The sequence below is a fragment of the Phocoena sinus genome, chromosome 1 (assembly GCF_008692025.1).
Source record: "Phocoena sinus isolate mPhoSin1 chromosome 1, mPhoSin1.pri, whole genome shotgun sequence".
Lineage (NCBI taxonomy): Eukaryota > Metazoa > Chordata > Mammalia > Artiodactyla > Phocoenidae > Phocoena > Phocoena sinus.
Window position 1 is genome coordinate 112,641,011 of NC_045763.1, and position 27,033 is coordinate 112,668,043.

At 53.8% G+C, this 27,033-nt stretch overlaps 2 protein-coding genes across 7 annotated transcripts in view; both read left to right on the forward strand.

The window, feature by feature from the left end:
- INTS3 (integrator complex subunit 3) overlaps positions 1–19,442 on the forward strand; it is a 39,264-nt gene extending 19,822 nt beyond the window's left edge. The window contains exons 7-31 of one of the 2 annotated variants that reach the window (XM_032632281.1): positions 1,009–1,153; positions 2,245–2,374; positions 3,655–3,752; positions 5,149–5,340; positions 6,306–6,393; positions 6,898–6,977; positions 7,437–7,528; positions 7,873–7,979; positions 8,764–8,883; positions 9,263–9,392; positions 9,858–9,912; positions 10,141–10,244; positions 10,779–10,823; positions 11,043–11,162; positions 12,996–13,149; positions 14,217–14,285; positions 14,817–14,894; positions 15,150–15,225; positions 15,665–15,778; positions 16,166–16,214; positions 17,304–17,471; positions 17,808–17,908; positions 18,029–18,101; positions 18,306–18,462; positions 18,579–19,442. In XM_032632281.1, the coding sequence (XP_032488172.1) occupies positions 1,009–1,153; positions 2,245–2,374; positions 3,655–3,752; positions 5,149–5,340; positions 6,306–6,393; positions 6,898–6,977; positions 7,437–7,528; positions 7,873–7,979; positions 8,764–8,883; positions 9,263–9,392; positions 9,858–9,912; positions 10,141–10,244; positions 10,779–10,823; positions 11,043–11,162; positions 12,996–13,149; positions 14,217–14,285; positions 14,817–14,894; positions 15,150–15,225; positions 15,665–15,778; positions 16,166–16,214; positions 17,304–17,471; positions 17,808–17,908; positions 18,029–18,101; positions 18,306–18,462; positions 18,579–18,656 (2,623 nt within the window). In that variant the 3' untranslated portion in view covers positions 18,657–19,442. The remainder of the gene's footprint in view (positions 1–1,008; positions 1,154–2,244; positions 2,375–3,654; positions 3,753–5,148; positions 5,341–6,305; positions 6,394–6,897; positions 6,978–7,436; positions 7,529–7,872; positions 7,980–8,763; positions 8,884–9,262; positions 9,393–9,857; positions 9,913–10,140; positions 10,245–10,778; positions 10,824–11,042; positions 11,163–12,995; positions 13,150–14,216; positions 14,286–14,816; positions 14,895–15,149; positions 15,226–15,664; positions 15,779–16,165; positions 16,215–17,303; positions 17,472–17,807; positions 17,909–18,028; positions 18,102–18,305; positions 18,463–18,578) is intronic. The other variant, XM_032632291.1, reaches the window with a different exon arrangement.
- Positions 19,443–20,285: 843 nt separating this feature from the next.
- Positions 20,286–25,479, forward strand: SLC27A3 (solute carrier family 27 member 3). Of its 5 annotated transcripts, none has more exons than XM_032632330.1 (10): positions 20,286–20,977; positions 21,868–22,077; positions 22,417–22,575; positions 23,138–23,262; positions 23,538–23,732; positions 23,839–23,929; positions 24,039–24,237; positions 24,486–24,583; positions 24,709–24,839; positions 25,160–25,478. In XM_032632330.1, the coding sequence occupies exons 1-10, from the start codon at positions 20,491–20,493 to the stop codon at positions 25,334–25,336; spliced, it is 1,872 nt and encodes a 623-aa protein (XP_032488221.1). In that variant the 5' UTR covers positions 20,286–20,490; the 3' UTR covers positions 25,337–25,478. The 5 variants fall into 5 exon arrangements, with proteins under 5 accessions (XP_032488221.1, XP_032488211.1, XP_032488202.1 ...); XM_032632320.1 differs by having other exon boundaries at positions 20,730–21,521; positions 23,882–23,929; positions 24,146–24,237; positions 25,160–25,479; XM_032632311.1 differs by having other exon boundaries at positions 20,730–21,521; positions 23,637–23,732; positions 25,160–25,479.
- Positions 25,480–27,033: the final 1,554 nt, after the last annotated feature.

Genomic DNA, 27,033 nt, shown 5'->3' on the forward strand with positions numbered 1-27,033 from the left:
TGTGGGAGGGAGACCCATCCCTGTGTCCTTGGCTGCTGCTTTCATTCTGTGAAAGGAAAAGGCCAGAGTCTCTTAATTAGGTGGCTTGAGCACTTTTCCGGAATCAGGATGTTGCCTGGTTGGATTAATTAAACTCCCTGTCTTCTTCCTCTGGTTCCCTGCCTTCCAGCAGGGGTGCTAAAGCCCTTAAAAACTACTTGCTTGGGGGAGACAGCTCCCCAGTTTTGGTGCTTTGAGCCAGCATTGGAGTCTTTGTAATCTCCCCACTGTGTCTTAACACCCCTTTTCAAGCAGCAGGGAACGCACAACTCTTTCATTTCCCCCTTTCCTCAGGGAACGTCTAAAACTCGCGAGAAAACAGGTTTGCTATCCAAAATCTCGTTCTTCTTTTCAGGTTATGATTTAAGGCAGGTGACTCATTGACTGGGAGTGTGGGATCAGTGGCTAGAGAGCAAGCCAGGGGAAGGTTTGTGACATGGTGGGCTGCTAATGACAAGCTGACGCAGTGTGTTCTGAAATCTCCAGGGTCCTGAAAGGGTCTTGGTAATCCCCAGAGGTCCTTGGGCCACACTTTACGGACCACTGACTGAGGGACACTTCCGAACCTCTTTCTTTGTAGTCTGAGCCAGGCAGAAGCTCTGACTTATCTCTGTCCCTTGTACCTCGACAGTGCTTGGCACACGATAGGCACTCAGTTAATGTTTGAGTGACGGAGTCAACAAAAACAAAATTATTTTATTGGAAGCTAAGTTCTTACGTGGTAGAGAGATTGCTTTTATTTAGCACTTAACCTTTATCGGGCACTTGGTAGAGTGGGAGGAAGTTGTCCCTACCTTAGCCAGTTAATAGTCCAAGATAGTTAACGACAGCAGGAGCGGCCAATTAAGGAACCAAAAACTTACTCCCAGTGCTAGTCATCAAACATCTGTGAGGCACTGGAGCCAAGTGTGGGGGTGAATTGGGAGGGTCTAGACGGAGTACAGGTGCCAGTGTCTTCCCTCCCTGCAGGGAATGGGTATTGAAGAGCAGCATCCTCATTGCCATGGCTGTTTACACATACCTCCGCCTCATCGTGGACCACCATGGGACCGCCCAGCTGCAGGCCCTGCGGCAGAAGGAGGTGGACTTCTGCATCTCACTGCTTCGGGAGCGGGTGAGGACAAAAACAGTGTGGGGAAGTGAAACCCAGGATGGGACACCTCTTTCTGTTCTGTGTGGTGACCTGGGGTCAGAGGTGTTGTGTTGGAGAGATGGAGGTGGTTCAAGGTCGGTTGTTTTTTCATCAGTCTAAGACAGATGAGGATAGAAGGATGGAGAAATTAGTGTGGAGTAGCCCTGGTTCCTAGAATGCTGCCGGTTACGCTGGCATCCGAGGGATTTTCCTAGTCAGCTTCATGAACACTGTTGCACAGCACACCACAGACAGAAGCTGTCTTGTGTTCCCACTGTTAGGTTGTCTCCCCCACCTACCCACCTGGGTAATTGCCAGGATCACGTGGAATTGAGAATTGTCCACTGTCAGATCTCCCAAGGGAGACAGATGCTAGAGTTAAGCTGTCTAATGCAGTGGCCGCTAGCCACATGTGGCAATATAAATTAAAATGAATTGAAATTAGGGCCTTCCCTGGCGGTCCAGTGGCTAAGACTCTGTTCTCCCAATGCAGGGGGCGTAGTTCATTCCCTGGTCAGGGAACTAAGATCCCGCATGCCACACAGCATGGCCTAAAAAAAGAAAATTAATTGAAATTAGATAAAAATTTTAAATTGAGTTCCTTAGTTGAATTAGCCACATTTCAAGTGCTCATTAGCTATCTGTGGTTAATGGGTATCCTTTTGGACAGCACAGATAGAAATCATTTCCATTACCATAGAATGTTCTGTTGGACCAAGCAAGTTCTGGGGTAAGATGTCTGGGGTTCAGCTTGCCAGCCCTAGCCTTTTTGAGTCTTAGTATCCCTTGACCCGGAGTAAAACAATTCTCGGAGGACAGGGCAACGGATTAATGTGAAAACCAGCAGGGCTTCCGCAGTTTCCAGTAACCTCTCATCCTTGATATCAGTCCCCCACTTCAGCTGTCTTCCCCTGAACAGCTTGGAGCCAACCCTTGGTTCCAGAAAAAATCATATAACCCCTTCGACCCTCTTTCCTCCCCTGCCTAGAACGTGTTGTTCCTTCCTCCTTGCAACAGGTAAACAATCCATGTTTCTATTCTCTTTCCTGTTTCCTGCCATCCCCCCCATGTAGTTCATGGAATGTTTGATGATTGGCCGAGACCTCGTAAGACTACTTCAGAATGTTGCCAGGATACCAGAATTTGAACTGCTTTGGAAAGATATTATCCATAACCCTCAGGCCTTGAGTCCTCAGTTCACAGGTAAGCAAGGGTTGGGGCAGCCTGTCCTTGAGAGGTGGCGTCAAGAGGGCAGAGGTTGGTGGATAGGAGAGCGTTGGCAGTCAGATTGAGGAAGCTTGGGACTGGGCAGTCTCTGCCAAGCACAGCTGGGTGTAGGAACGGCAGGGCACACAGACAGTTCAGGTGCTTCCCTCCCAGACAGCCCCTACTTGGCAGGCTCCAGCTGTCATTTAAGAGAAAGTGAGACAGAGAGCTGTGATCCTCCTCCTCCTCCTGTCCCGGCAGCTCTTTGGCTCAAGAGGGGAGCTGATGACCGGTTTCCAGCTTCACTGAGTCTGTCAGGGGTGTCAGAGGTCAGCTTGTGAGACTGAGTCAGCAGAGGGGCTGGAATTTGTCCTGTAAGCTAAGGCCTCTCCCCAGGAGCAGTCATGCCTCTGAATTCCAAGGATCCAGCTTGGCCAAAATCCTCTTCGGGGGAGGAAAAGGGTCTCTGTGTGCCTCTGCCAGCAAGGCCCTTTACATTTCCCTTACCCTTCCCAGGGTCCTCATGGTCGAAACAGTGACTGTGCAGCTTTGCCCACCCCGCGTCCAGCACGCACTTGTGTGCGCGTACATGTGCACGCATAACATTAGTGCAGTAGTCAGGAAAGCAGAAGAAAGCCCTGGTTTTACCTTATGTTGTACTGCTCTTATATTGAACGTGTATTGAGTTGTTTTGAGTGCCTACTGTGTGCTGGGCTCATGTATGTTAACTCATTTAATCCTCAGGACACCCCTGTAAGATGGATATTTTACTTTCCATGTTTACATGTAAAGAAAATGAGGTTCAAGGAGATTAAGTAATTTGCCCAAGGCCACACAGCTAGTAAGTGTCAGAGGCAGGATTTGGATCCAGGTCTGTCTGACTCCAGAGCTCGTGCTTATGCCACAACCCACATTGATCCCAGGACCCAGTGATGGGACGGTCAGGAGCAGGAAGAGAGGCTAGGGCTCCCCGTATTTTTCCCTAACTTTCCCACATGTTGCCACCTGGAGTGAAGTGAGTAGGGGGCTCTGGATGGCCAGTAGAAGAAAAGAATGAATATATCTTGGTCCTGGGGATGGTGGTTGGTTGGAGCAGATCATTCAGGTGCTGGTTAGAACCCCAACTTATACCTGTGCTTGACCTCTTGGTCATGTCTTAGAATTTCCCCATGAGCAAGACCACTGGCCATCAGTACCTGGCTCAGGTTGCCCACCTGCTTTCTATTCCTTCTGATCCTCAGCCTTCTCTTTTCTCTTCCCTTGCACCCTTGGTTCAGGTATCCTACAGCTTCTTCAGTCAAGAACATCTCGAAAATTCCTAGCATGTCGTTTAACCCCAGACATGGAGACTAAGCTCCTCTTCATGACATCCCGGGTAAGCTAACCTACTGCAGCAGGAAGAGAAGCTGCAGGTGCCGGCCTAGGCTTCTTCCTTCAGCCTGTAGATGTCTTACGCTTGGTTACTGCCGGGTGGAGGGATGGTCAAGTGTGTGATTGGGCATGGAGCTAAGAACTGGCGATACAGTGTTGAGCAAGGCTTACAATTCCAGTTCTTGTGAAGCTTTCAGTCTACCTAAAGCAGTCATTAAACCAATACTTGTATACAAATAATGTAATTTACAAGTGGGAAATGTGCTGTGAAAGGGTAGAGTGAGGGTGCTCATTCTGGGAAATTAAACTCACGGTTCCTCTGGGTGAACCATGACCTCTCAGGAAGAGAGCTACGGCCTTTTGGTTTCCAAACATGGCTGAATTATGGCAGCATTGCTTGAGGAGCATGTTAAAAATACATCTTCCTGGGCTTCCCTGGTGGCGCAGTGGTTGAGAGTCCGCCTGCCGATGCAAGGGACGCGGGTTCGTGCCCCGGTCCGGGAAGATCCCACATGCCGCGGAGCGGCTGGGCCCGTGAGCCATGGCCGCTGAGCCTGCGCGTCCGGAGCCTGTGCTCCGCAACGGGAGAGGCCACAGCATTGAGAGGCCCGTGTACTGCAAAAAAAAAAAAAAAAAAAAAAAAATACACCTTCCTGGGTCTTACTCTCCCAGAGAATCTACTTGTGGAATCTGTATTTGTAACAGACTTTCCAGGCAGCAATCCCTCTGCAGCCAGTCTGGTGTTAGGGAACCACTGCTCTAGCCAACTTACGGTTTCCCAAGTCATATAGGAGAACTGTGTAGATCTGGGCTGTCGCATGTGGTAGCCACTAGGCACATGTTGCAGTTTAAATTAGTTAAATATAATTTAAAATTCAATACCTCAGTTGGAGTAGCTACATTTTAAGTGCTCAGTAGCCACCATCTAGAAAGTTGTATTGCAGAAAGTTCTATTGGACGGTGTTGGTTTAGTGTTTTTTTTGCTTTTTTTAACCTTTCTGCTCTCTGTTTTGGTTGAATTGGGAATAGAAGAGGAAATCTAGATCTTTCCCCTTAGGGTTGCTATTTGTATCCACTTAGAGTCTGTTTAGGGGAAGGACTTGATGCAAGGTTTGGAGAGTCTGTATGCTTTGGATAATGATCCTGTTAGGTCATTCAGCCTCAGGAAGCTTTCAGTCAGTGCTGCGGAGACCACATTTTTTTTTTTAAATCAAGGAAGATTTAAATCAGGATGTCTTCCCAAAGGCAGGGAGACTTGAGAGACAATACGAATTAATGAATAAGTTGTGGGAAGAAATTGAGGTCTAGGTCAAGCCTAGAGTTGAATGGTGCTCATTTCCCTCTGTCCAGAGACCCCACCCTCCCTTCCCAGTTTTCTTTCTAACGTCCTCTTCCCCCAGGTGCGGTTTGGTCAACAAAAGCGATACCAGGATTGGTTCCAGCGCCAGTACCTGTCAACCCCAGACAGTCAGTCTCTGCGCTGTGACCTCATTCGCTACATCTGTGGGGTTGTCCACCCTTCTAATGAAGTGCTGAGTTCAGATATCTTGCCCCGGTGGGCCATCATTGGCTGGCTTCTGACAACATGCACGGTGAGGGGCTGGGCATGGGGTGGAGGCTGTTGGGTGGTGAAGGGCCCCTCTTTCCCTTGTGTCTCACACTTCCATGCTTCTTCCTGACCCTCTGGGCCACCCGACCGCTAAGGACCCTTCTTTCGCTCTCTTCTTCCTGAGTGCCTCAGCCTTTGCCCCGCCTCCCTTAGTGTCTCTAGAAGTTTACTTACACTTTTTATTTCCCATGTGGGTTTAGGGTTGAACAGGTTCATCTATACCTTTACTGCCAATCTCCAAGCCTGGGTTTCTGAGGCATCCCTGTCTTTCCTATCAGCTTCCAGAAACCACATGTGATTATTCCTCTGAATTGTTCCTGACTCAGATTCAGGTCTTGTGTTCCTTAGACCCTCACTTCCATGCCTTTTGGCATCAGCTCTGGATACTTCCCTTCTCCAAACATAGTGAATCCGCAGTGGAGCCATTTCCTTCCCAGCGTTTCCTCCCTGTGCCCGGGGTGGGAAACTTGTTCTCTGGCATCTAGCTGCCCTCTGACCTCTTCTGACAGAGTTCCCCCTCCCCCATCTGACTGGGTCCTTGGAATGTGCTGATTCAGATATAACAACAAGCTATGCCTAAGGGTCTTTCCTTCAGGAATGTGCCTGGGGAGCTCAGCACAGGCAGCTGCGGGGCTAGTCTTGAGTGTCTCAGCTCAGGGGTGATCAGGGGACCGCCCCACTAGGCCCAGCTGTTCTCCCTGTGGGATCAAGGATGTGTTCTACTGAATGCGTGAGAACCCAGGCCGTTGGTTGGTGAGACCACAGGGTACTCACACTCATATACAGATTTGGGTGCCTTCAACCCTGCGGGGTGTTCTACCCTGTCTCACTAGAAACTGAATTTCATGGATGGAGCAGTCACGTGGGCCCTGGAATCTGCCTTGGGCTTCTGAAGGAAAGGGAGCTGGTTGATGAAACTAGCCCTCTTTTTTCTTCTTTTTTTTCCAGTCAAACGTCGCTGCCTCTAATGCCAAGCTGGCTTTGTTTTACGACTGGCTGTTCTTTAGCCCAGACAAGGATAGCATTATGAACATAGGTATGTGACCAAGACCCGGCAGCAGCACTCCCCATCCCCCAAGCCCTGCTGCCTTGTCTCAGTGATAGTGGCCATAAATCTGAGGGCAGCGTGGTGTGGAGGCAGCTTATCTGGGAGCAGTTCCGTTGTTCCTCATCACTGCTCCCTTGACCTAAAAGGAAAATTGCTTTGATGAGGCTAAGCAATCATTCCACCCCCTTCGGCCCATAGCCTTAGGCTTGGGCTTGAGTGGGGAGGGCCCAGGCAGAGGAAAAGGCTGTGCTAGCTCCTGCTTCTCTTCTACTACTACCTCCCTCCTCCAAGCTGAATGCTGGGGACAAGAAGGGAGACGAGGGCTATGAGCTGTTTTGGGGGTTGTCTGCTTTTGGGTCTGCTCAGCAGGACGAGGGGGACGGGGATAGACATAGCTTTCTCTGGAGCCATTCATACATATTGATACCTCATTGTATGGAGCTGGAAATAGACTGTCTGATGTGGGGGGCCCTTTAATCCCACATTCTCCAGAGCCAGCCATCCTGGTCATGCATCACTCTATGAAGCCCCACCCCGCCATCACCGCCACACTCCTGGACTTCATGTGCCGCGTAAGTGCCACAGCCCTCGTTCTCTCCCCATGCTACCTGAGCAGAGTTAAGTGTGTGTCCCTTCTAACCTTGTAGGTCAGTGCATAGGTCTTCCCAGTGCCCCTTGACTGTGGGAGCAGAAGTGGGTCATGGCCATGGGTCCTATCTCCCAAGTTAGTGAATGCTTCTTTTCCTCATTACCACTGTCTCCAGTTGAATCTCTCCATGTCTCCACTGGGTTTCTCAGCTTCAAGGATGATGACTCAAGGTAAAATCTGGTCTCCTTGAGGAGCAGCCAGGTTGAGTAGGAGTTTCCCATTTTAGCAGCACAGGACAATCGGGAACATTCCAGTCCTTTCTGCAGCCATACTTCCCAGTGTCTCCTGATTAAAACCAAAGCAGCTTTTTAGATCTAGTTCAGCAGAACACTCTGGATGGAAAGTCCTGTGCTCATTCGCTCCTCCTCTTCTTCCCTTTCAGATCATTCCCAACTTCTATCCACCATTGGAGGGCCATGTGCGGCAGGGTGTCTTTTCCTCCCTCAATCACATTGTGGAGAAACGGGTCCTGGCGTAAGGACTTTATGTGTCTGTGGGGCAGGGAAATGGGTTGTTTTCTCATTTTTCACTAGGTCGGGCACATCCAGATACTGCTGTACCACTGCTGACCCTTTCCCTCAAGAGGTATAAAAAGTACTGGCTCCACCGCAGACTGCTAGGCATATGTCCTCTTGACTCTTAGAGGAATTTCTCTCTTGCAGAGGGCACCAAATGCCTTCCCTGTGCCCTGGTGACCCTTCCCAAGGATCTGAGTATGGCCCAATTGTTCCAGTTGGGCTTAAACCTATTTGCTTATCTCCATGTTGCGTTAGAAGTGAGGCGCTCTGATACTGACCGTCATTCATGTTCCCCATTAGGCATTTGGCTCCCCTATTTGACAACCCTAAATTGGATAAGGAGCTGCGGGCCATGCTGAGGGAGAAGTTTCCTGAGTTCTGCAGTTCTCCCAGCCCACCTGTGGAAGGTACAGACCCATCCATTCCATCACCTGTTTCAAAAGAGGGATGGAGACATCCAGGGCGCCCAGACTAGAACCCTTGCTTAGGATGTCATCCCTGTGTAGTGCTCTACCCTGTGACACTGTCCCATTCAATTTTTCTTTCCCTAGTTTTTTCTTTTATTCATATTTGTGTCATCTTCCTTGGTTCTCCCTCTCCATCTAATCTTATCTGCTTTTCACTAAGCTCTCTTGCTCTCTTAACTCCAATTTTTTTCTCTTACTAACCTCTCCTCAGTAGGTAGAAGGCCTTCATGGAATGTGCGTTTATCTCACTTAAGCTTTGCCCATCTCTTCTCTCTTCCCAGCCCCAGATCCTGGCCTCTGATGAGAGACTGTCATATTGGGTCTCAAATCTTGCTTCCAGTTCCAGACACACACGCACACACACACACACACACACACAAACACACATCCCCTTCCTTTTTTGTTCTGGGGTAAGGGCTTAAGCCAAGCAGAGCTTCCCAACTTAGTTTTAAATTAAAGAGCACTTGGGACTGTACCTGGTCTTATCTACTTGCTGATCCTCAGCTGAGCATAGAGGAGGCAGGTTCTGTGCTGCTCTCATTCCTAGCAAAATCCCCACCAAAAGCCCTGGAGGGTTAAGGACAAGACGCCTGTCCTTCCAGAATTCATATTCCATTTAGGTCATGAACTCCTTTTCCTCCCACTTGTCCTTTAGTCTCCCTTTCCCAGGAGCATGGGACAGAGGAGGCCATCAAATAATGCCTTGTCTTTCTTTACTCCCAAGTCAAAATTGAGGAGCCAGTTTCCATGGAGATGGACAACCACATGTCAGACAAGGATGAGAGTTGCTATGACAACGCAGAGGCAGCCTTTAGTGACGATGAGGAGGATCTCAACAGCAAAGGTGAGGCTGGCAGCAGAGGTAGTTCAGCCTTGTGTCAATCCCGAGAGCACTGGTTGGCAGGAGCAGCCTCTCTGCAGTCTCTCTGTCATCTTTGCCTCTCTGAGTTAGTTTTGTTAACAGGATTCCTGGATGAGACTCCAAGGTGCAGAACCCTGCACTTGGCACTGAAGCAGGAGGGTAAAAAGGAGAAGTGATCCCTGCCCTCTCTTGCTTCCTGAGGCTAGAACACGCACACGCTCAGGGAAGTGCTTCAGGCACTCACAGCTCTGGGTCAACGGTGCACACGAGGCGCATGTCAGGAGGGCCAAACTGTTCAGGGGGCTGTCTCTGCTTCTCGTGTCTGGGCCAAGTGAATTCTTTCCTAAATCACTCTCTTCAGGAAAGAAGAGAGAGTTTCGCTTCCACCCAATCAAGGAGACAGTGGTGGAAGAGCCAGTCGATATCACCCCTTACCTTGACCAGCTGGATGAGTCCCTGAGGGACAAAGTGCTCCAGCTTCAGAAGGGGAGGTGGGTGCCGGCCCTGCTCTCAAACTCCGGAGGTCCAGCCCTGGACTTCTACCTGGAGCTTAGTGGGGTGGCAGAGTGGTGGGTTTGGAGGGGACGTGGTAGGGGTGTGTGGAGAGGTGGTTGAAGCTGCAAGGGAGATGCCTTCTGCAGTTTTGGTTGGAGGGTGTGGGCTGGGAGGGGGCAGCCATGTTCCCCAGCATCCCAGGCTCTCACTCCAAGGTTCTGAGTAGAAGAGCCTCTGAGATCCGAAGCGCAGGACTATGGGGATTTCCCGTGTCTTTGGCCTCTGCCCAGAGAGCAGCAGATTCTGCCCTGAGGCCTCCTCAGCCACAGCCCTGATTCCCACAGAGCTCCTTTGTTTTCTCTGTGCACGGGAGTGTGCTTGAGCACGCCCGTTCTGGGTGTGTGTCCTACCCTCTGCTATCATTTACGTCCCTGAGATTTCCTCTCCCTTCTGCACTGCAGTGATACAGAGGCCCAGTGTGAGGTCATGCAGGAAATCGTGGACCAGGTCCTGGAGGTGAGGAGGAACCCACCCCCTAAGGGAGGAAGCAGCCCAGCCTGCCCAGCTTAAAGCCCCACAGGCATCTGACTGCCTCCTTCCCCTACTCTAGATGGGTCCCCCTCTGATGGGGGAGGGGCCGGCTGATCCTGGAGGGAGAAGCCAACGAGTTCAGAGGCTCTGGGTAGTGGGGGCAGTGAGGCTTGGGCCTGGGTGGTGATAGTCCCTCCTTGTCTTACCACCCAGGAAGACTTTGACTCGGAGCAGCTGTCTGTCCTCGCTTCCTGCCTACAGGAGCTCTTCAAGGGCCACTTTCGAGGGGAGGTGCTGCCTGAGGAGATCACTGAGGAGTAAGGCTCATCTTTCCTGACTACTCCCCCACCCCACCCCACCCCCACCCCTCGGCCTCAGGGAGCTAGAAGGATGACCCAAGTCCTAGAGGCACCTTGCTGAGGACTTGGGAAAAATCATCTCTTCATTTGTTTTTATTCTCACACATACTGATTAATTTAAACAAGGATTTATTTTTTGCCTGCCGAACAGCGAGCGTACTGGAGCAGTGCACTAGCACCCCTCCTGTGCGTCCTGCCCCTGCTGCTGCACCCAGCAGCCCCAGCCTTTGCTGCTTCAGGTGGGATTGGACCCTTGCCTGGAACCGCCCTGAAGGGCAAGAATCTCACTTGCAATGACAACAACTAGATTTTGGCTCAGTGTTAGGAACCTGGTTTCTCTGTAAGCAAGCCTCCGGGGCAATGGGAAGTTTAACGTTGGTTAGGAAAGGAGCAGGCTGGCATCTAGCCTCAGGCTGGTTCTCCATAATATCTGCCTGCAAGCCACCCTTCCACCCCTCACATGGACTCTCATATATCACCCTCTTCTTGTAGGTCCCTGGAGGAATCTGTGGGGAAGCCTCTCTACCTAATATTTAGGTAAGCCTCTCTACCTCATGTTTAGGTCCAGCTGTAGGAGATGCTGCTCTGCCATCCATCCTCCCTATCAGCACACTTATGCTTCTGTCCTGGGGTAATGGGGCTCCCTCTCCAGGAGGAGGGGTATGCAGTGGGCACAGACAGCCATGCCCCCTGAAGTGCCATAGGAGAGTCTCCCCTAGGTAAAGCTGTCCTCCGTACTCCCATCTCCCACTCCAGGAACCTATGCCAGATGCAGGAAGACAACAGCAGCTTCTCTCTGCTTCTGGACCTTCTCTCTGAGCTGTATCAGAAGCAGCCCAAGATTGGCTACCACCTGCTTTACTACCTAAGGGCCAGGTGGGTGTGGTCCCCACGTTTAAGAAGGTGCCGGGAAGCATCCTAGAGAGCCTCTGTCCTACCATACCTGAGTCCCCATCCCCCTTTGCTGTCATCACCAGGGCCTTCTGTGTGTGTGTGTTAATAACAGCTTTAACGTGTATAATTCAGTGGTTTTTAGTATATTGACAAAGATGCACAACTGTTACTACTGTCTAATTTAGATCGTTGTCATCACCACAAGAAGAAACCCCACACCCATTAGCAGTCACTTTCCCATTCTCCCTTTCACCCAGCCCATGCAACACTGATCTGCTTTTCTGTTTCTATAGATTTACTTATTCTGGATAGTTCATATAAATGGAATCATACAGTGTTTGATTTTTCATGACTGGCTTTTTTCACTTAGCCTAACGTTTTCAAGGTTTATCCCTGTTGGTAGTGTGTATCCGTACTTCATTCCTTCTTATGGTTAAATAATCCACTGTATGGATATATACCACAATTTATTTACCCATTCACTTGTTGACGGACATTTGGGTTGTTTCCACTTTTTTGTCTGTTGTGAACAGAGCTGCTGTGAACATTCATGTACAACTTTTTGCATGAACAGATGTCTTCAGTTTTCCTGAGTATATAGAATTTTTGAGTCCAATGGTAACTGTTTTTAAATTTGTGAGAAACTGCCAAACTGTTTTGCAAAGTGATGCGACCATTTTATGTTCCCACCAGCAGAGTGTGAGCATTCTAATTTCTCCACATGCACCCCAACACTTGTTGGCTTTTGACTATAGCCAGCCTAATAGGTATGAAGTGCTATCTCATCGTTTTGATTTGCATTTCCCTGATGGCTAATAATGTTGAGTATCTTTTCATGCGCTTATTGGCCATTTGCATATTTTCTTTGGAAAAATTTCTGTTCGAATCTCTATTTTTTAATCGGGTATTTGTCTTTTTCTTGTGGATTTTTTTTTTTTTTTTTTTTTTTTTTTTTTTTTTAATTTTGCGGTACGCGGGCCTCTCACTGTTGTGGCCTCTCCCACTGCGGAGCACAGGCTCGGGACACGCAGGCTCAGCGGCCATGGCTCACAGGCCCAGCCGCTCCGCGGCATGTGGGATCTTCCCGGACCGGGGCACGAACCTGTGTCCTCTGCATCGGCAGGCGGACTCTTAACCACTGTGCCACCAGGGAAGCCCTTTCTTGTGGATTTTTAAGAGTTCTTCAAATATTCTGGATATATGTCCCTTATCAGATGTATGGTTCGCAAATATTTTCTCCCATTCCGTGGGTTGTCTGTTCAGTTTCTTGATGGTGTCCTTTGAAACAGAAAAGTTTTAAATGTTGATCAAGTCCACTTTATTTTTTCTTTTGTCACTTGTGCTTTACTCCTATGTGTTTTTCTAAGAGTTGTGTAGTTTCAGTTCTTACATTTAGGCCTGTGACCCATTTTGAGTTAAGTTTTTTGTATATCGTGTGAGGTAGGAGTCTCGGGGTCTCTATGTGTTATTGCCCTCATTGCTCACAGCCCAAAGAGCAGGAGAGAAAGTTTTCTCTAACCTGACCTGAGCCCTCTCTCTCTCTTGTTCTTTACTGTCACCAGATAGTAGCTTCTTCACTAATTGTGGTCTGAGCCCTGTCTGGAACACTGGGGAAAGATGGGGAGAAAGAAGAGTGTCTCCTAATTCCCATAAGTCACCAAGTCCTTGGAGGGAAGGCAGTGGGGGGGCCATGAGAGAGATTAGCCCAGGGCATCTTGGGCAGCAAAGGGATTCTAGAGTGAGGGTCTACTTAGGAGATGTTTGAGACTGTGGGCTGGGGTCAGGCTGCTGGTTGAGGCCCAACTGGTCTTGCAGCAAAGCCGCCGCAGGGAAGATGAACCTGTACGAGTCATTTGCCCAGGCCACCCAGCTGGGCGACCTGCACACCTGCTTAATGATGGACATGAAGGCCTGCCAGGAGGACGACGTGCGGCTGCTGTGCCACCTCACACCCTCCATCTACACAGAGGTCAGCACCTCTATCTGTGTCCACGGGGATGGGGCAGCAGTGCCGGCGGGCTCACGGGAGACTGCATTATCTCATGGCACACAACCCTGACCCTCCTCTCCCCATCCCTGCTGGCCTCGGTAGGCCCTTTCCTCCCACACCACAGCCGTCCCCTCCTTCTACCTCTCTTTATCAACTTGAAAAATCTCTAAAACCCCCAGAATTCTTGTTGTGTGAGTTGGGGTCTGGGCCTATACACTTGTCTCCTGTGCTTTGGCCCCATCCTCTGGACCCAGGACAGGGCCCCCGACCAGATCCGTGTTCACGTATCCAAAGCCCTCTTGCCATCTGATGGCTCACCCTCCGATCTCTCTAATGGTTCTCAAAGACCGGGGCCTCTGTAGTGGAGACTCACCTTTCATTTCCCTGGTTCACTAAGAGTCTCCTCTAGGAACTGGGACATAGGAGGAGGTATCAGCTCTTCCTCCTCTTGATGAAAGTTACCAGGAACAGGGAAATCAGGGCATAACAGGAGGAAGAGTGATGTCAGCCAAAAACTGGAGGGAGGAGGGATGCAGATGCCCAGCTCCCTCCCTGGTGAACTGGCCTCTCCAGAAGGGACCCTGCCTACCCCATACCCTGCACACTCCCCAAATATATACACTCTCTACACCTTCTCGTCTTTGGCAAGAGTTAGTATAGACTGGATTTCTTTGCTGCCAGAGATGCAAATGCTAATTCTGTCACCACTCCACAGAGAGCTAACTAACCACCATGTCCAGTCCCTTTCAGCTCTAGCTTTGTCTCTAGATGGCTCCTCATTCCTTTCCTTACACATGCATGTGCACACACACACACACACACACACACACTGTGTGCACACACAGATTTAAAAACTTGGGTTCTTTAAGGATTAAATTCCCAGCTTCATAACTCTTGGATCTTTGTTTAGGGATTTATATTAGGACCCCATGTCTGGCTAGCCCAGCATCCCCTGAGCACGTGGTAGGGAGAGGCGATGAATTATGAGGTGAAAGCTGAGGCGTGCATTTTGGACTTAGGCCCTACTTTCCCTCTTTTTCCTCCAGTTTCCAGATGAGACCTTGCGGAGTGGGGAGCTGCTGAACATGATTGTGGCCGTTATTGACTCAGCACAGGTGAACATAGAGCTGTCATCCCGAGAGGCCTGGGGAAACGGGCTTCTGCCTCCCCCTCGGCCTGCAGACAGGGAGCCTGTGTTCTCAGGCACCCTGCTCCTGGCTGCAGCTCTGTGCACCTTAGGCCCTGGGGGCTGGGAAGGAAAGCAGAGCCCCTGGGAGGCGAGCTGGGGCCATGCCAGTCCTGCTTGGAGTTCCCCTTATTGTCCACATTTTGGGGGCACTCCCGTTCTTCCGGGAAGCCGAGGGGATTGCGTTTTTAAGCTCTCAGTCTATCTTCCCCTTGGCTCAGAATGAAAATGGTCAGACCATCTCTATTTGACCTTTCTATCATGCATAGGTCCCTACGAGGCTGTAGCTTGGCCTGTGTCCCTTCTCAGGCCTCAACTGGGGTCCCGTTTCTGCTCCTTCTCTCCGCTCATTTGCCCCATTCATAGATGGGGAAGCGTAGCACTCAAGAGCCCTTCCTCCTTTGCTTTTTTCCTACCCACACCTGTAATTCCGCCCCCCGTGGCCCTTCCCTCAGCACAGGCTGGGATGGCTCAGAGGCCCAGACTACATCCAAGTAGAGAAGCTGCCTGTTCTCCCTCCGCCATCAGGACACAAGGGGTAGTTTTTCTTAACTATTTTTGCTCCGAATAGGCCTGTGTTTACCACTGAAGCCAGTTGCCCCTTTGCCAATCCCCTTCATCCTTCAAAGCCCCTGGCATCCGTCATGTGCCATTTCCTCCCCATTCCTTTAAGACCAGGTTTTCACTTCCTCTGTTTTTTTCCCTGAATGAGCCCTCCTGCTGCTTCCATACTAGCTTCCTGGCCTCTTTTAGAACCAAATGGGTTCTGCCTTCTTCCTCTTCTCCCCCTTAGCTCCAGGAGCTGGTCTGCCATGTGATGATGGGGAACCTGGTCATGTTTCGAAAAGACTCAGTCCTCAATATACTCAGTAAGTGAGCAAAGCCCTGAGGTGCCCAGGGAGAAGAGAGAGGGGTGGCAGCCCTGTGTATTTTCTAGTAACAGGAAAGCTGGTTCCGGGGCTGAGAATGAGATAGAATGTCATTCCACCCTGCCGTGTGGCCTCAGGCAATGTCTGTCTGGATCTGTTTTTTGCTCTGTGAAAGTCCCTTGGCCCTCCAGCCTCAAGGCTGATGGGACTACAGAAGCTGTATGAAGGCTTCGGAACTATGCTTTGTGTGAAAGGGAAAGTTGCTGTAGTCTTAGGATCACTGTCTCCACCCCTATACCATCCCTGCCTGGGGTGCTGATAGTCAGTGGATTAGCCTTGTCTGTGTGTGTGTGTATGTGTGAGAGAGAGAGAGAGAGAGAGAGAAAGAGAGAGGGAGATTGAGAATATGAATGAGGGTATCTCTTCTCTGTCTCCTCAGTCCAGAGCCTGGACTGGGAAACCTTTGAGCAGTACTGTGCCTGGCAGCTCTTCCTGGCCCACAACATCCCCCTGGAGACCATAATCCCCATCCTGCAGCACCTCAAGTACAAAGGTGAGTCGGGTTGTGGGTGTGGAACATGGCAGGGAGAGGGCACTCCCAGTCCAGCTGCTGCAAGGCTTAGGCCGCTGAGCTTCTTTCTAAATGAGCCCAGATCCACTGTCCCCTTTCCCACCAAAGTGCCAAGTGCGAAAAGGCAGGCTCCTTGTCAGTCGCTTCTGCCCCTTAGGTGTATCCTGCAGGCCTCCTCTGAGCCAGGTGCTAGACTGGGGCTCAGGTGGCTTGGGATTTTAGAGGAGTGGGTTAGGGGCTTGTTCTTCCTGGTTTCTTGCTGATTATCTTTGCTCTTTGCAGTGGCTGTTGGTTGGGGGATGGGAGAGGTGCCAGGATTTCTTCCTGGAATTTTGCATTCCTCTGAACAGCCTCTCCCCTCCCCCACAGAGCACCCAGAGGCCCTGTCCTGCCTACTGCTTCAGCTCCGAAGAGAGAAGTGAGTTCCACCCTCGGGGGCTCTTTAGTCCTCAATCTCAACATACCAAGAGATACCTCAATCTCAACAACATATAAAGGGCTCCTGTCCTGCTCCTTTGGCCGTGTTTTTTCCTATTGTTGACATCTGCTTATTCTACCCTTCCCCCAAAGTGATTTACAAATAAGCAGCTCCTTTGGGATCTGGGCTTCCTCTCGACTTTACCCCCCTGCCCACCAGGAGCTGCCCTCAGAGGTGGGGGCCGGACATCCCCGTTTCCTGCTGCCACAGCAGTTCTAATCCCCGGTGGCTTCTGCTCCCCTCCCCCGTGCTCCTGAGGCCACCATGCGGCTAATCCAAGAGGAGGAAGGGTCAGAGTAGGGGGGCCAGACACCATCCCCTCGCTCAAACTGCGGAAAGCAAGGCCAGCTGGACCCCTGTGCTCCCTGCCAGGGGTGGGGCGGAGAGGGCGAGAAGGCAGAGGCCCCTCCCTCCATCACAGGCACTTTTCCAAAAGCCCCAGATAAATGGGGCCACAGCTGTATATCTTTTCCTTCCTACCTTCTTGCCTTCCTTCCACCTTTTCTCCTCTCTTGGCTGGGAGAGTAGACACGGTCCAGCACTTCCTAAAGGAGGCGGGAAGGTTGGAGGGCTGCGTGGGGGCTGTGGCTTCCCGCCACCTCCCCTGTACCTTCCTAGGGCTAGACACCAGGGTGGCCCACCCACCCAGTGGGGCAGGGGTTGGGGAGCACGCACACACCACACACTTGTCCTCCTACCTGCCTGGCCCACTTCCTGACTGTCCTGGGCAAAGTGCGGGAGACTTAGTGGGCCTCCCTGCCAACACATGCACGCGCACACACGCACCTTCTACTGTCACAGAAGCTGAAGAGTCTCACTTCTTGTCTCCTGGCTTCCGCAGAGGATGAAACCAGGCATTCCTTGGCCCAAAGAGAAGAAGGAGAGGGATGTGAGAGTAGGAAGCTGCCGCAAGTTGGGGGTGGCGCAGGGATGGGGAGGCCGAGGTCTGGGGAAAAAGCCAGTGGGAGAGCTCCAGGGGCTCCTGTGGCCAGCTGTGTGAGCAGGGCGCCCGGCTCCCCGCGCCCCCAGGCCCAGCGAGGAGATGGTGAAGATGGTGCTGAGCCGGCCCTGCCACCCCGACGACCAGTTCACCACCAGCATCCTGAGGCACTGGTGCATGAAGCACGACGAGCTGCTGGCTGAGCACATCAAGTCCCTGCTCATCAAGAACAACAGCCTCCCGCGCAAGAGGCAGAGGTGGGACCCTCCACGCCAGGGCTGCCCGCTGGCCACAGGCCGGCACCAGGGCCCTGCAGTTCGGTCCCTGCCTGGCTTGTGGGCGACATCTAGTGGTGTGAAGCTACCTGGCGTGCAGGACCACTGTGGCCCCTTCCCCTCCTTTCCTAGTGCCTTGTCTTTGGTCCCTGTTCCAGGCACACCTCCCTTACCCTGCCTGGCCCTCCCAGCCCTCCTGTCCCCTTCTCCGTATGGGCTGCCTCTGCCTTAAGGAGGGACCTCAGTGGGGGAGGGTGTCTCATTCTCCTGGAGCCATCACCCCAAGCTCAGACTCTGGCTCTTGTGACTTCCCTGCAGCCTGAGGAGTTCCAGCAGCAAGCTGGCCCAGCTGACTCTGGAGCAGATCCTAGAGCACTTGGACAACCTGCGTCTCAACCTGACCAACACCAAGCAGAACTGTATGCTTTCTGCCCTCTCCGAGTGCATGGCACTGCCCTGGCTCACACCATCCGTGGACCCGGGCGGGGCAGCTCTCAGACTCCTCACTGTTCCTCCTTCCCTGTTCTCCCTCCCTCTAGTTTTCAGCCAGACCCCGATTCTGCAGGCTCTGCAGCACGTCCAGGCGAGCTGTGACGAAGCCCACAAGATGAAGTGAGGCTCCTTGCACTTTGGGCCTTGGGAAGTAGTGGGAGAAGGCCTGGGTGAGGGTGGCCTGCTGGGGACACAAACTTAGTGACCAGCAAGACCATGGAGTTGAGAACAAATGGAGACCCTGGCATGGGGTCAGAGAAAAGGATGGGAGGATGGCCATGGGGCCAGGACCCCCACCCTCTGAGAGCCTGTTCTCTCCCTTAGGTTCAGCGATCTCTTCTCCCTGGCCGAGGAATACGAGGACTCTTCCACCAAGCCACCCAAGAGCCGGCGAAAAGCAGCTCTGTCCAGCCCCCGAAGTCGAAAGAATGCCACACAGCCCCCCAATGCTGAGGAAGAGTCAGGCTCCAGCAGTGCCTCGGTGAGACCCCTGGCCGTGCAAGCCATGCACAGGAGGAAAAGGAGAGTTGGGGTGCAGGTAGAGTTGGGGCCAGCCGCTGCCCAGGCTAGTGATTCCCTCCCCTCCATCTCTTCCAGGAGGAAGAAGACACAAAACCAAAGCCCACCAAGCGGAAACGGAAGGGGTCCTCTGCAGTGGGGTCTGACAGTGACTGAGGCCCTGTGTTCCCCATTCCACCCCCAGTTGGACTGCCCTCCCCTCCTTGGTGAATCAGAGGTTAATAGGGGCTGGGGAGATCGTAGGGGCAACACCCTGTCCCCATCCCAGAGCTCACCCTGGGAGAAGGACGAGCTGCCTCCTTCAGCGCAGCCTGAGAAGCTGCCGTGCAGCCCCCAGTCCCTCCTCCCTCCTCTCTGGGGCCTCCAGCCGCATCACACTGCTGCTCCCACTGATACTGGGGTTCCCACTGAAACCAGAGGCTGTACAAAACCTGGACTGTGGTGGAAGTCTTCAGCCTCCTGCCCCCTCCCCCAGCTTCCCCCAAAAGTGTTTCAGTAGAGAAGAGAAATGGCAGAGGGGCAGCTGGCCAGAGAGGCTAGGATGAGAGTGAAGACTGTGTGGGTGCCCCTTCCAACTTCCCCCTTCAGGTCTTGATTTGCTCTGAACAGGCATTATATAGTTGCCCTCCATACACCAGTATGAAGTGGGCATTTAATCTGTGACATGGTCAAGTCGCCTTTTCCTCTCCATGGGCCAGATGCCACAAGTGTTTGGGAAGGAACCTGCGAGGGAGGCCACAGCCCCACCTGGAGGCTTGTGCTGGCCTGAAGCTGGCACCTCAAGTCGGGCCAGAGCCCAGGGAGTCCCAGAGACATGTTCCACAGAACTGTCAAATGGTCACATTTCCTTGGTTCTGTCTTTGTTTTCTTTCTTTTTTTTGGCAGAGATAATCGCATTTTAAAAGTTGTTTTTAAATGACAATAAAACAAGCCAGAACCTCTTTTGTGCCAGAGTTGCTGCCCCCACTTACCCTGTGCACGTACAGGTGGTCTTGATTTAATGGACACCCCCCCCCCTTCACAGCTTCCCCTTCTCTCTTCCTGCCCACCTCCTTCTGTGTCTGGAGCAGAAGGCTTGGCTTTACCCCCTGCCCCCATCCTTCTTGCTTCTATGCCCCCATCCTTGCTGCCACTGGCTGTGCAGGCCAGGCACTGACCTGGCGAGGCAGGAATTGATGCTGGCACCACCTCCCAAAAGGCTGTTTGTCTTTACCCATCTCTCAAGAAACCAGAGGCTTCCAAAAGCCGGTATTTGTCATACTCTGTGCTTACCAACTACTGGAGGATTAAATGCTTGGGGGTGAGGGAGAGAGTTCAGATACCTGGGAAAAAGAACTCTCTTCCACAGTCTGGCCACTTGCCCATCCATGTGTACCGGCAGAAAAGAGCTCCTTGGCTATGCTTTTGTTCCCCTGCTGTCCTGGGAGGTTGTGAGGGGCAGGCTGAGGAGAGAGGAGTGCAGTTGGGCCGACTGCAGACAGCTCCTCCTGTTCAGCCTGCAAATTTGTCTTTTACAGAATCCAGGTTCTCCCTTCCCTCAAAGCTGCTACTCCTTCCTTTGAACGTTTCAACTCCCGGAGGCCTCCTTTTTTCCTTCCTCGCTCGTTCCCCAGTTTTCTCTGCCGCAATTAAAACTAGGATGGAAAGCATTAGCTGGCTGGCCCCAGTTATTGTACCTTTGCCCAAGGGGAGGGGCTTCCGCCGTGGCCCCTCCAGAAATCTGACTGTCTGGGCCTCCACCTTTCCCCTACTTCACTCTCGGCTACCACCCCTCTGGGGTTGCTGCTGCTCCTGGCGGCTGGAGGGAGGGCATAGCTCCGGCTTTCGTGCGGGGACTTGGAGCACCATGTGGGCAAGGGGCCGAGTTCTTCAGTCTCTTTTGGGAGAGCAGTGCCACCCTCCTGTCACGGGTGAAAACGGGAAGAAAGGGAAAGATGGACTTGGATCCTAGTGCCCTGGCTCTCTGGCCGGGGGTCCAAAGTCCAGCCAGATGTCTAGACCTCCCTTGAGGAGAAAACCTAAAACGGACCCGATCCTGGGATTAAGGGAAGGCGTGAGCACCGCCCAGGACCTGGTAGGGTGCGGGCTGCGAGTCGTCCGGGAGGGAGCGCGCCTAGGGCGGAGCGTAGCTGTGGGGAGGGCCGGGCGTGCGGGCCGCCCCCCACTAGTACTCCTCCCGGGCCTCTGCTCTCCGCCCGTGGGGAGGGAGGTGGGGGGCTGGGTGGGAAGAGGCGTGTGCCAGCGCGCGCGCTCCCGGGAAGGAGAGGTCTCAGCACTAGAACCAGCGGCCCCAGGTTTTCAGAAGGGAGTATCTGGGCAGTCTGCGAGCGGCTGGGGCCAGACGGGGCTGAGTCGAGGAAGCGGGCACGATGGCCGCCCTCCTGCTGCTACCCCTGCTGCTGCTGCTGCCGCTGCTGCTGCTGAAGCTGCGCCTGTGGCCGCAGTTGCGCTGGCTCGCGGCAGACTTGGCCTTCTCGGTGCGCGCCCTACGCTGCAAACGGGCCCTTCGAGCGCGCGCCCTGGCCGCGGCTGCCGCAGACCCGGAAGGTCCAGAGGGGGGCTGCAGCCTGGCCTGGCGCCTCGCGCAGCTGGCCCGGCAGCGCCCCGCGCACACCTTTCTCATTCACGGCGCGCAACGCTTTAGCTACGCGGAGGCCGAGCGGCAGAGCAACCGGGCTGCGCGCGCCTTCCTGCGCGCGCGAGGCTGGGACGGGGGGCCCGGCGGCGGCGACAGCGGCGCGGGGGGCGCCGGGGAAGGCGAGCGGGCGGTGCACGGCGTACGAGACGCGGCGGCCGGAAGCGGAGCTGCGCGGCCCGTGCGGGAAGGCGATGGCGCGGCCCCTCTGGCACCTGGGGACATCGTGGCGCTGTTGCTCCCCGCTTGCCCGGAGTTCCTGTGGCTCTGGTTCGGGCTGGCCAAGGCCGGCCTGCGTGTGGCCTTTGTGCCCACCGCTCTGCGCCGGGGTCCCCTACTGCACTGTCTCCGCAGCTGCGGCGCCCGCGCGCTCGTGCTGGCGCCAGGTAAGGCTGGAGCGCTCGACCGACGGGGGCGGGGCCAGCCACAGAAAGGGGCGTGTCGGAGGGGCGCAAAGAAGGAGTGGGCTGGGAAGGAGGCCAGGGGTTCCGAAAGGGTGAGGAGGCCGGTCTCTGGGTTCGCAAAGGGATAAAGCTGGGTCTCTGGTTTCCCAAGGATTTCCAAAGACTTGGGCTCCAGGTCCCAGACCCATTATGGCACGTCCGTACCATACTCTTCAGCCTCACTCGGGAGCTCTGCGAGGTGGGGGTGGGGGAACAAATGGGGTAAAGTGTGGGGAAGGCTTCTGGGTAGCGGTAGAGCTGTGGAGCTATGCTTTCCCGCCCCATCCAGAGTTCCTGGAGTCCCTGGAGCCTGACCTGCCAGCCCTGAGAGCCATGGGGCTCCACCTGTGGGCTGCAGGCTCTGAAACCCATCCTGCTGGAATCACCGATTTTCTGGCTGAGGCCTCCGCTGAAGTGGATGGGCCAGTGCCCGGGTACCTGTCTGCCCCCCAGAACATAATGGACACGTGCCTATATATCTTCACCTCTGGCACCACAGGTGAGGGCTGGACACGATATTTACCTCCAAGAAACTGAAGACAAGGAAGGCACGGGCCTGGGAACAGGAACTGTGACCTCCTCAGCTCGTAGTCCACTTCTCCAAAGCCCCCAGAGAGGAGGCTGATTCCAGCGGCCATATTTCCTGTCTCGCCAACCCTCCCACCCCTCTTCATTTCTCCACCTCTCCGAACTTAACCACATTTCTAGGACGGCCTGGCCTGCCTTCTTCTTAGTTTCAGCCTTGCCTCTGCCGCTTTCTGTGGGAAACCCAACAGGGCCAAAGGGGGAGACAAGGCTTGGAGCTCAGACCCTTCCCCTGATCTCCCCCTCCCCCCAGGCCTCCCCAAGGCCGCTCGGATCAGTCATCTGAAGGTCCTGCAATGCCAAGGATTCTACCAGCTGTGCGGCGCCCACCAGGAGGATGTGATCTACCTTGCCCTCCCACTCTACCACATGTCTGGCTCCCTGTTGGGCATCGTGGGATGCTTGGGCATTGGTCAGTCTCCCCCACCCCAACCCCCCATTCAGCCCTCCGGCAGATGTTTATGCCAGCAGACATTTATTAAGTACCTACTGTGGTGTGCTCACTTGGGGATGCTTCCTGAGTCCTTCAGGGTAGAGAATCCAGAGGAAGGAGGCAGGGCCTCCTCTCCAGGAGCTCCTGGTTCAATGCAGAAGCGTCACCTGCATAGACCTACAGGCTGAGCAACTAGGGCGGCCATGCAGTTCACAGAACTCCAGGCGCCAGGGGAGGGGAGGGCCGTGAGTGTCAGCCCAGGAAGAGGCAAATGGAGAAGAGGGTTGTGGCTTGGGGGCAGGGTTCAGACGATGGACTGCTTGGGGATGGGAAGTAGGGAGAGGGCATTAACGGTGGGAAAGGATGAGGGCCAACTTGGCCTTTGGAAAGTGTGAATGTCACAGCCAGGCCTTTCCGGGGAACTACAGTACAGTGAAGGCTGATGCCTGAGAAGGAGGGGGTCAGGACTCCTCACCCCCCCCACCCCCCAGCTCTTAACCTCACCTCCTTCCTTCCTCCTCACCCTCTCTGATTCTGGCAGGGGCCACAGTGGTGCTGAAGTCCAAGTTCTCAGCTGGTCAGTTCTGGGAGGACTGCCAGCAGCACGGGGTGACGGTGTTCCAGTACATCGGGGAATTATGTCGATACCTTGTGAACCAGCCCCCGGTGCGTGGGCACAGATCCTGGGCAGAGCCACGAAGGCAGGGAGATGGGCACTTGGCAGGGGACACTGAAACGGTTGTCTGGGAGTTGGAGGGAGAGGAAGCAAGAAGAAAATGGAAAGGGAGGGTAAGGAGCCTGGGCTGGTAGGATTCTGGTGCTTAGGGCACCTCAAGGAGGTCACAGTGGAAGTGGTGCAAGGAGAGTGGGAGACAGGGCTGCACCTGGGGGAGCTGGCATCTTGGTGTTGAAGCTCCTGCCCCTCCCCCCACTTGTCTCAGAGCAAGGCAGAACATGGACATAAGGTCCGGCTGGTGGTGGGCAGCGGGCTGCGACCAGACACCTGGGAGCGCTTTGTGAGGCGCTTCGGGCCCCTGCAGGTGCTGGAGACGTATGGACTGACAGAGGGCAACGTGGCCACTTTCAACTACACAGGACAGCAGGGTGCTGTGGGGCGCGCCTCCTGGCTTTACAAGGTGAGTTACAGGAGGAAACTGGAGAACCTGTGGAACGTCGGGGGGCTGCTGGGGAGGGGGCTCGTGCAACTGAAATGACCCAGTGCCTGGGTCTCCCTTCCCCCAGCATGTCTTCCCCTTCTCTTTGATTCGCTATGATGTCACCACAGGGGAGCCGATTCGGAACACCCAGGGGCTCTGTGTGGCCACATCTCCAGGTTTGTGTCCAGGCGGGGTGGGTAGGGGTGGTGGAGCTGGCTGGCAGAGGAGGACTGGACTTGGAGAGTGTGGTGGGCGGCGGCCCCCTGACCCCAGTGACTCTACCAGGTGAGCCAGGGCTGCTGGTGGCCCCCGTGAACCAGCAGTCACCGTTCCTGGGCTATGCTGGGGGGCCAGAGCTGGCCCGGGGAAAGCTGCTGAAGGATGTCTTCCAGCCTGGGGATGTTTTCTTCAACACTGGGGACCTGTTGGTCTGCGACGACCAGGGCTTTCTTCGCTTTCACGATCGTACTGGAGACACCTTCAGGTATCTGCCCCTAACTCTCTGATTTCTGTCCTGGGCATCCCATCTCTGTGACCCAAACCCTCTAAACCTCCACTCCCTAATCTGCCCCAACCCAGCTTCTCACCTAAGCTCTCATCTCCAACCTCCTAAACACGTCTTCCCCAAGACCTTCTGGCACCTCGCCCTCATCCCTGACCTCTTTCTCTCCCCACCAATTTCATTAGGCCCAGACCCCTGACTCCCAGTTTCCAATCTTTGCTCTCTGGCAGGTGGAAGGGGGAGAATGTGGCCACGACCGAGGTGGCTGAGGCCTTGGAGGCCCTGGATTTTCTTCAGGAGGTGAACGTCTACGGAGTCACTGTGCCAGGTGCCCAGCCATGGGGCGGCGGGGACCCGGCCCACCACCCTGAAGTGGTATTACTTGGGCGCAGGGAGCATGAGGCCTTGTGGTGGTCAGCTACCATGGCTGACCCTGCCCCCCACGCCCACCAGGGCACGAAGGCAGGGCTGGGATGGCAGCCCTGGTTCTGCGTCCCCCCCACTCTTTGGACCTTGTGCAGCTCTACGTCCGTGTTTCCGAGAACTTGCCACCTTATGCCCGGCCTCGATTCCTAAGGCTTCAGGTAACCAGCCACTCCTGCCCTGACCCTTTACCTCACCCCGTATATCTGCAGCAGTCAGTGGCTCCCAAACCCCACAAAGGGACCCCCACGTAATACATTCTGTGAAGAGAAGAAACAGTTCCTTTCCAGACACATGCTTTTCACCCCCTCCATCCTCCAGGCCTGGCCCCTTCTCTTCCCTGTCACCCCCTCCCCTAAACCCTGACCTCATCCCCCCCTTCCCCCAGACCTGCCCCTTAACGAAACTCAGGCGATTTCCCTGAGCCACTGGGGCAGAATACCCCTTCCTTCAGCCCCCTTTGACCCCTCCCCCTCCCCAGGAGTCACTGGCCACCACAGAGACCTTCAAGCAGCAGAAGGTTCGGATGGCAAAGGAGGGCTTTGACCCAAGCGCACTGTCCGACCCCCTCTACATTCTGGACCAGGCTGGGGGCGCCTACCTGCCCCTCACACCTGCCCGGTACAGTGCCCTCCTGGCTGGGGACCTTCGCATCTGAGAGCCTCCACACCAGTGTGCCTGAGGGAGGGACTTTGTGGGGTGGGGTTATTGCAGGTGTATCAGCCGCCGTCAGGGATCTCTTCTATACCAGGTTTGTAATCTTTATCTTGTAATAAATGTGGCCAGAGCCCATCTGGCTCTGTCTTTCTCATCTACAATATTCGCTTCCCTGTCTGTCTGTGGAACTGCTTTTCCCACAGACATTTTCACCCGCCCGGAGCCACAGGCGCTCCTGCCCTGACCATGTGGCCTGAGCTCAGTGTCTGGACCTCAGTGTTTTTCCTCTCAGGTGACCCCGTGTGATCCTTGTCCTTGGAAAACCCCTGATGACTGATGTCTGTCTGTGCTTGTGGATATCCTGTCCCAGTTTCACTCCCTGAGTGCAGGGCCCCCACTGCTCTCTCTGGGGAGCCGGAGGACCCAAGGGATTGGTTCAAATGGCCGAAGTAGACAGAGGCACAAATGCTACCCCTGTGGACAGCCAAAACATCTCCACAGACTCACGTGTGGTTGGGGCCTGGGGAAGGGTCTCAACCGGGCAAAACAGAGGTTTGATTTTGAGTTAAAGGAAACTCCCTCTCCCCTCACTGGCTGGCTTTGATAAGCCAGCCAGTGAGGGGGAAGGGTGCGGCCACTCAGCCCCCCAACTCAAATGTTCCCGATTTTACCCACTCTTAGCTCTATATTCCCAGAAGTAGCAGCCCAGGGTGGGGCCCCTCAGGTTCTGGGGAGATTTTGCCTGAGGCCCGTTTTGGAGCTGGACTCAGAGTGCATGTATGCACGTGGTGGCAGAGGGATGGGGGAATCAAAAGGGAAAAGTCCTGTCCTTGGCCCCTAAAGGAGGCGTCAAAAAAGTTAGTCAGGGGCTTCCCTGGTGGCGCATTGGTTGAGAGTCTGCCTGCCAATGCAGGGGACGCGGGTTCATGCCCTGGTCCAGGAGGATCCCACATGCTGCGGAGTGGCTGGGCCCGTGAGCCATGGCCGCTGGGCCTGCGCGTCCGGAAAAAAAAAAAAAAAAAAGTTAATCATCAGGGAGTTTCCTGGTGGTCTAGTGGTTAGGACTTGCGCTTTCACTGCTGTGGCCTGGGTTCAATCCCTGGTTGGGGAACTGAGATCCCGAAAGCTGTGTGGCCAAAAAGAAAAAGAAAAAAAAATTTTTAATAAATAAATAAAACTATGATTCAAGATAGGTTAAAAAAAAAAAGTTAATCATCTAAAAGCTTGCAATGCTGAAACTGCTGCTTGTCTTAGAACTAAAACCCCCTCCCCCTGTTTTAAGCTGTGAGTCCTCAAAAAATTCTACTACGTTCCCTTGGGTTATCTTTCCCCTTCCAACCCCTCTCCCCAACCTGAGAGGTCTGGGGACGCACCCCATCACCAATTTTGGGTCCTTATGGCTAACCCTTCTGTTCCAAAACATACACCTTGTCCCACCCTCCACCAACAAACCCAGTTCGGCGTCACCAACAGACTAGAGGCACACACAATCCCTGTTTCATTTGGTCGAAATCTGTGCTGTACAATATGGTAGCCGCCAGCTGCATGTGCCCAGTGAGCACTTGAAATGTGGCTGGTCTGCAGCGAGATGTGCCGTGAGTGTGAAATGCACACCGGGTTTTAAAGACTTAGCATCAAAAATGAAATAAATTTCAGGGAATTCCCTGGCGGTCCAGTGGTTAGGACTCGGCACTTTCA

What these genes read in the sequence shown, in the direction of transcription:
- SLC27A3 (XM_032632301.1), top strand. Translation starts at nt 20,870, where the DNA reads ATGGCCGCCCTCCTGCTGCTACCCCTGCTGCTGCTGCTGCCGCTGCTG. An exon ending in CTTCACCTCTGGCACCACAG is followed by an intron (nt 22,078 to 22,416) that starts GTGAGGGCTGGA and finishes CCCTCCCCCCAG; the next exon opens with GCCTCCCCAAGGCCGCTCGG. An exon ending in CTCGATTCCTAAGGCTTCAG is followed by an intron (nt 24,840 to 25,159) that starts GTAACCAGCCAC and finishes CCCCCTCCCCAG; the next exon opens with GAGTCACTGGCCACCACAGA.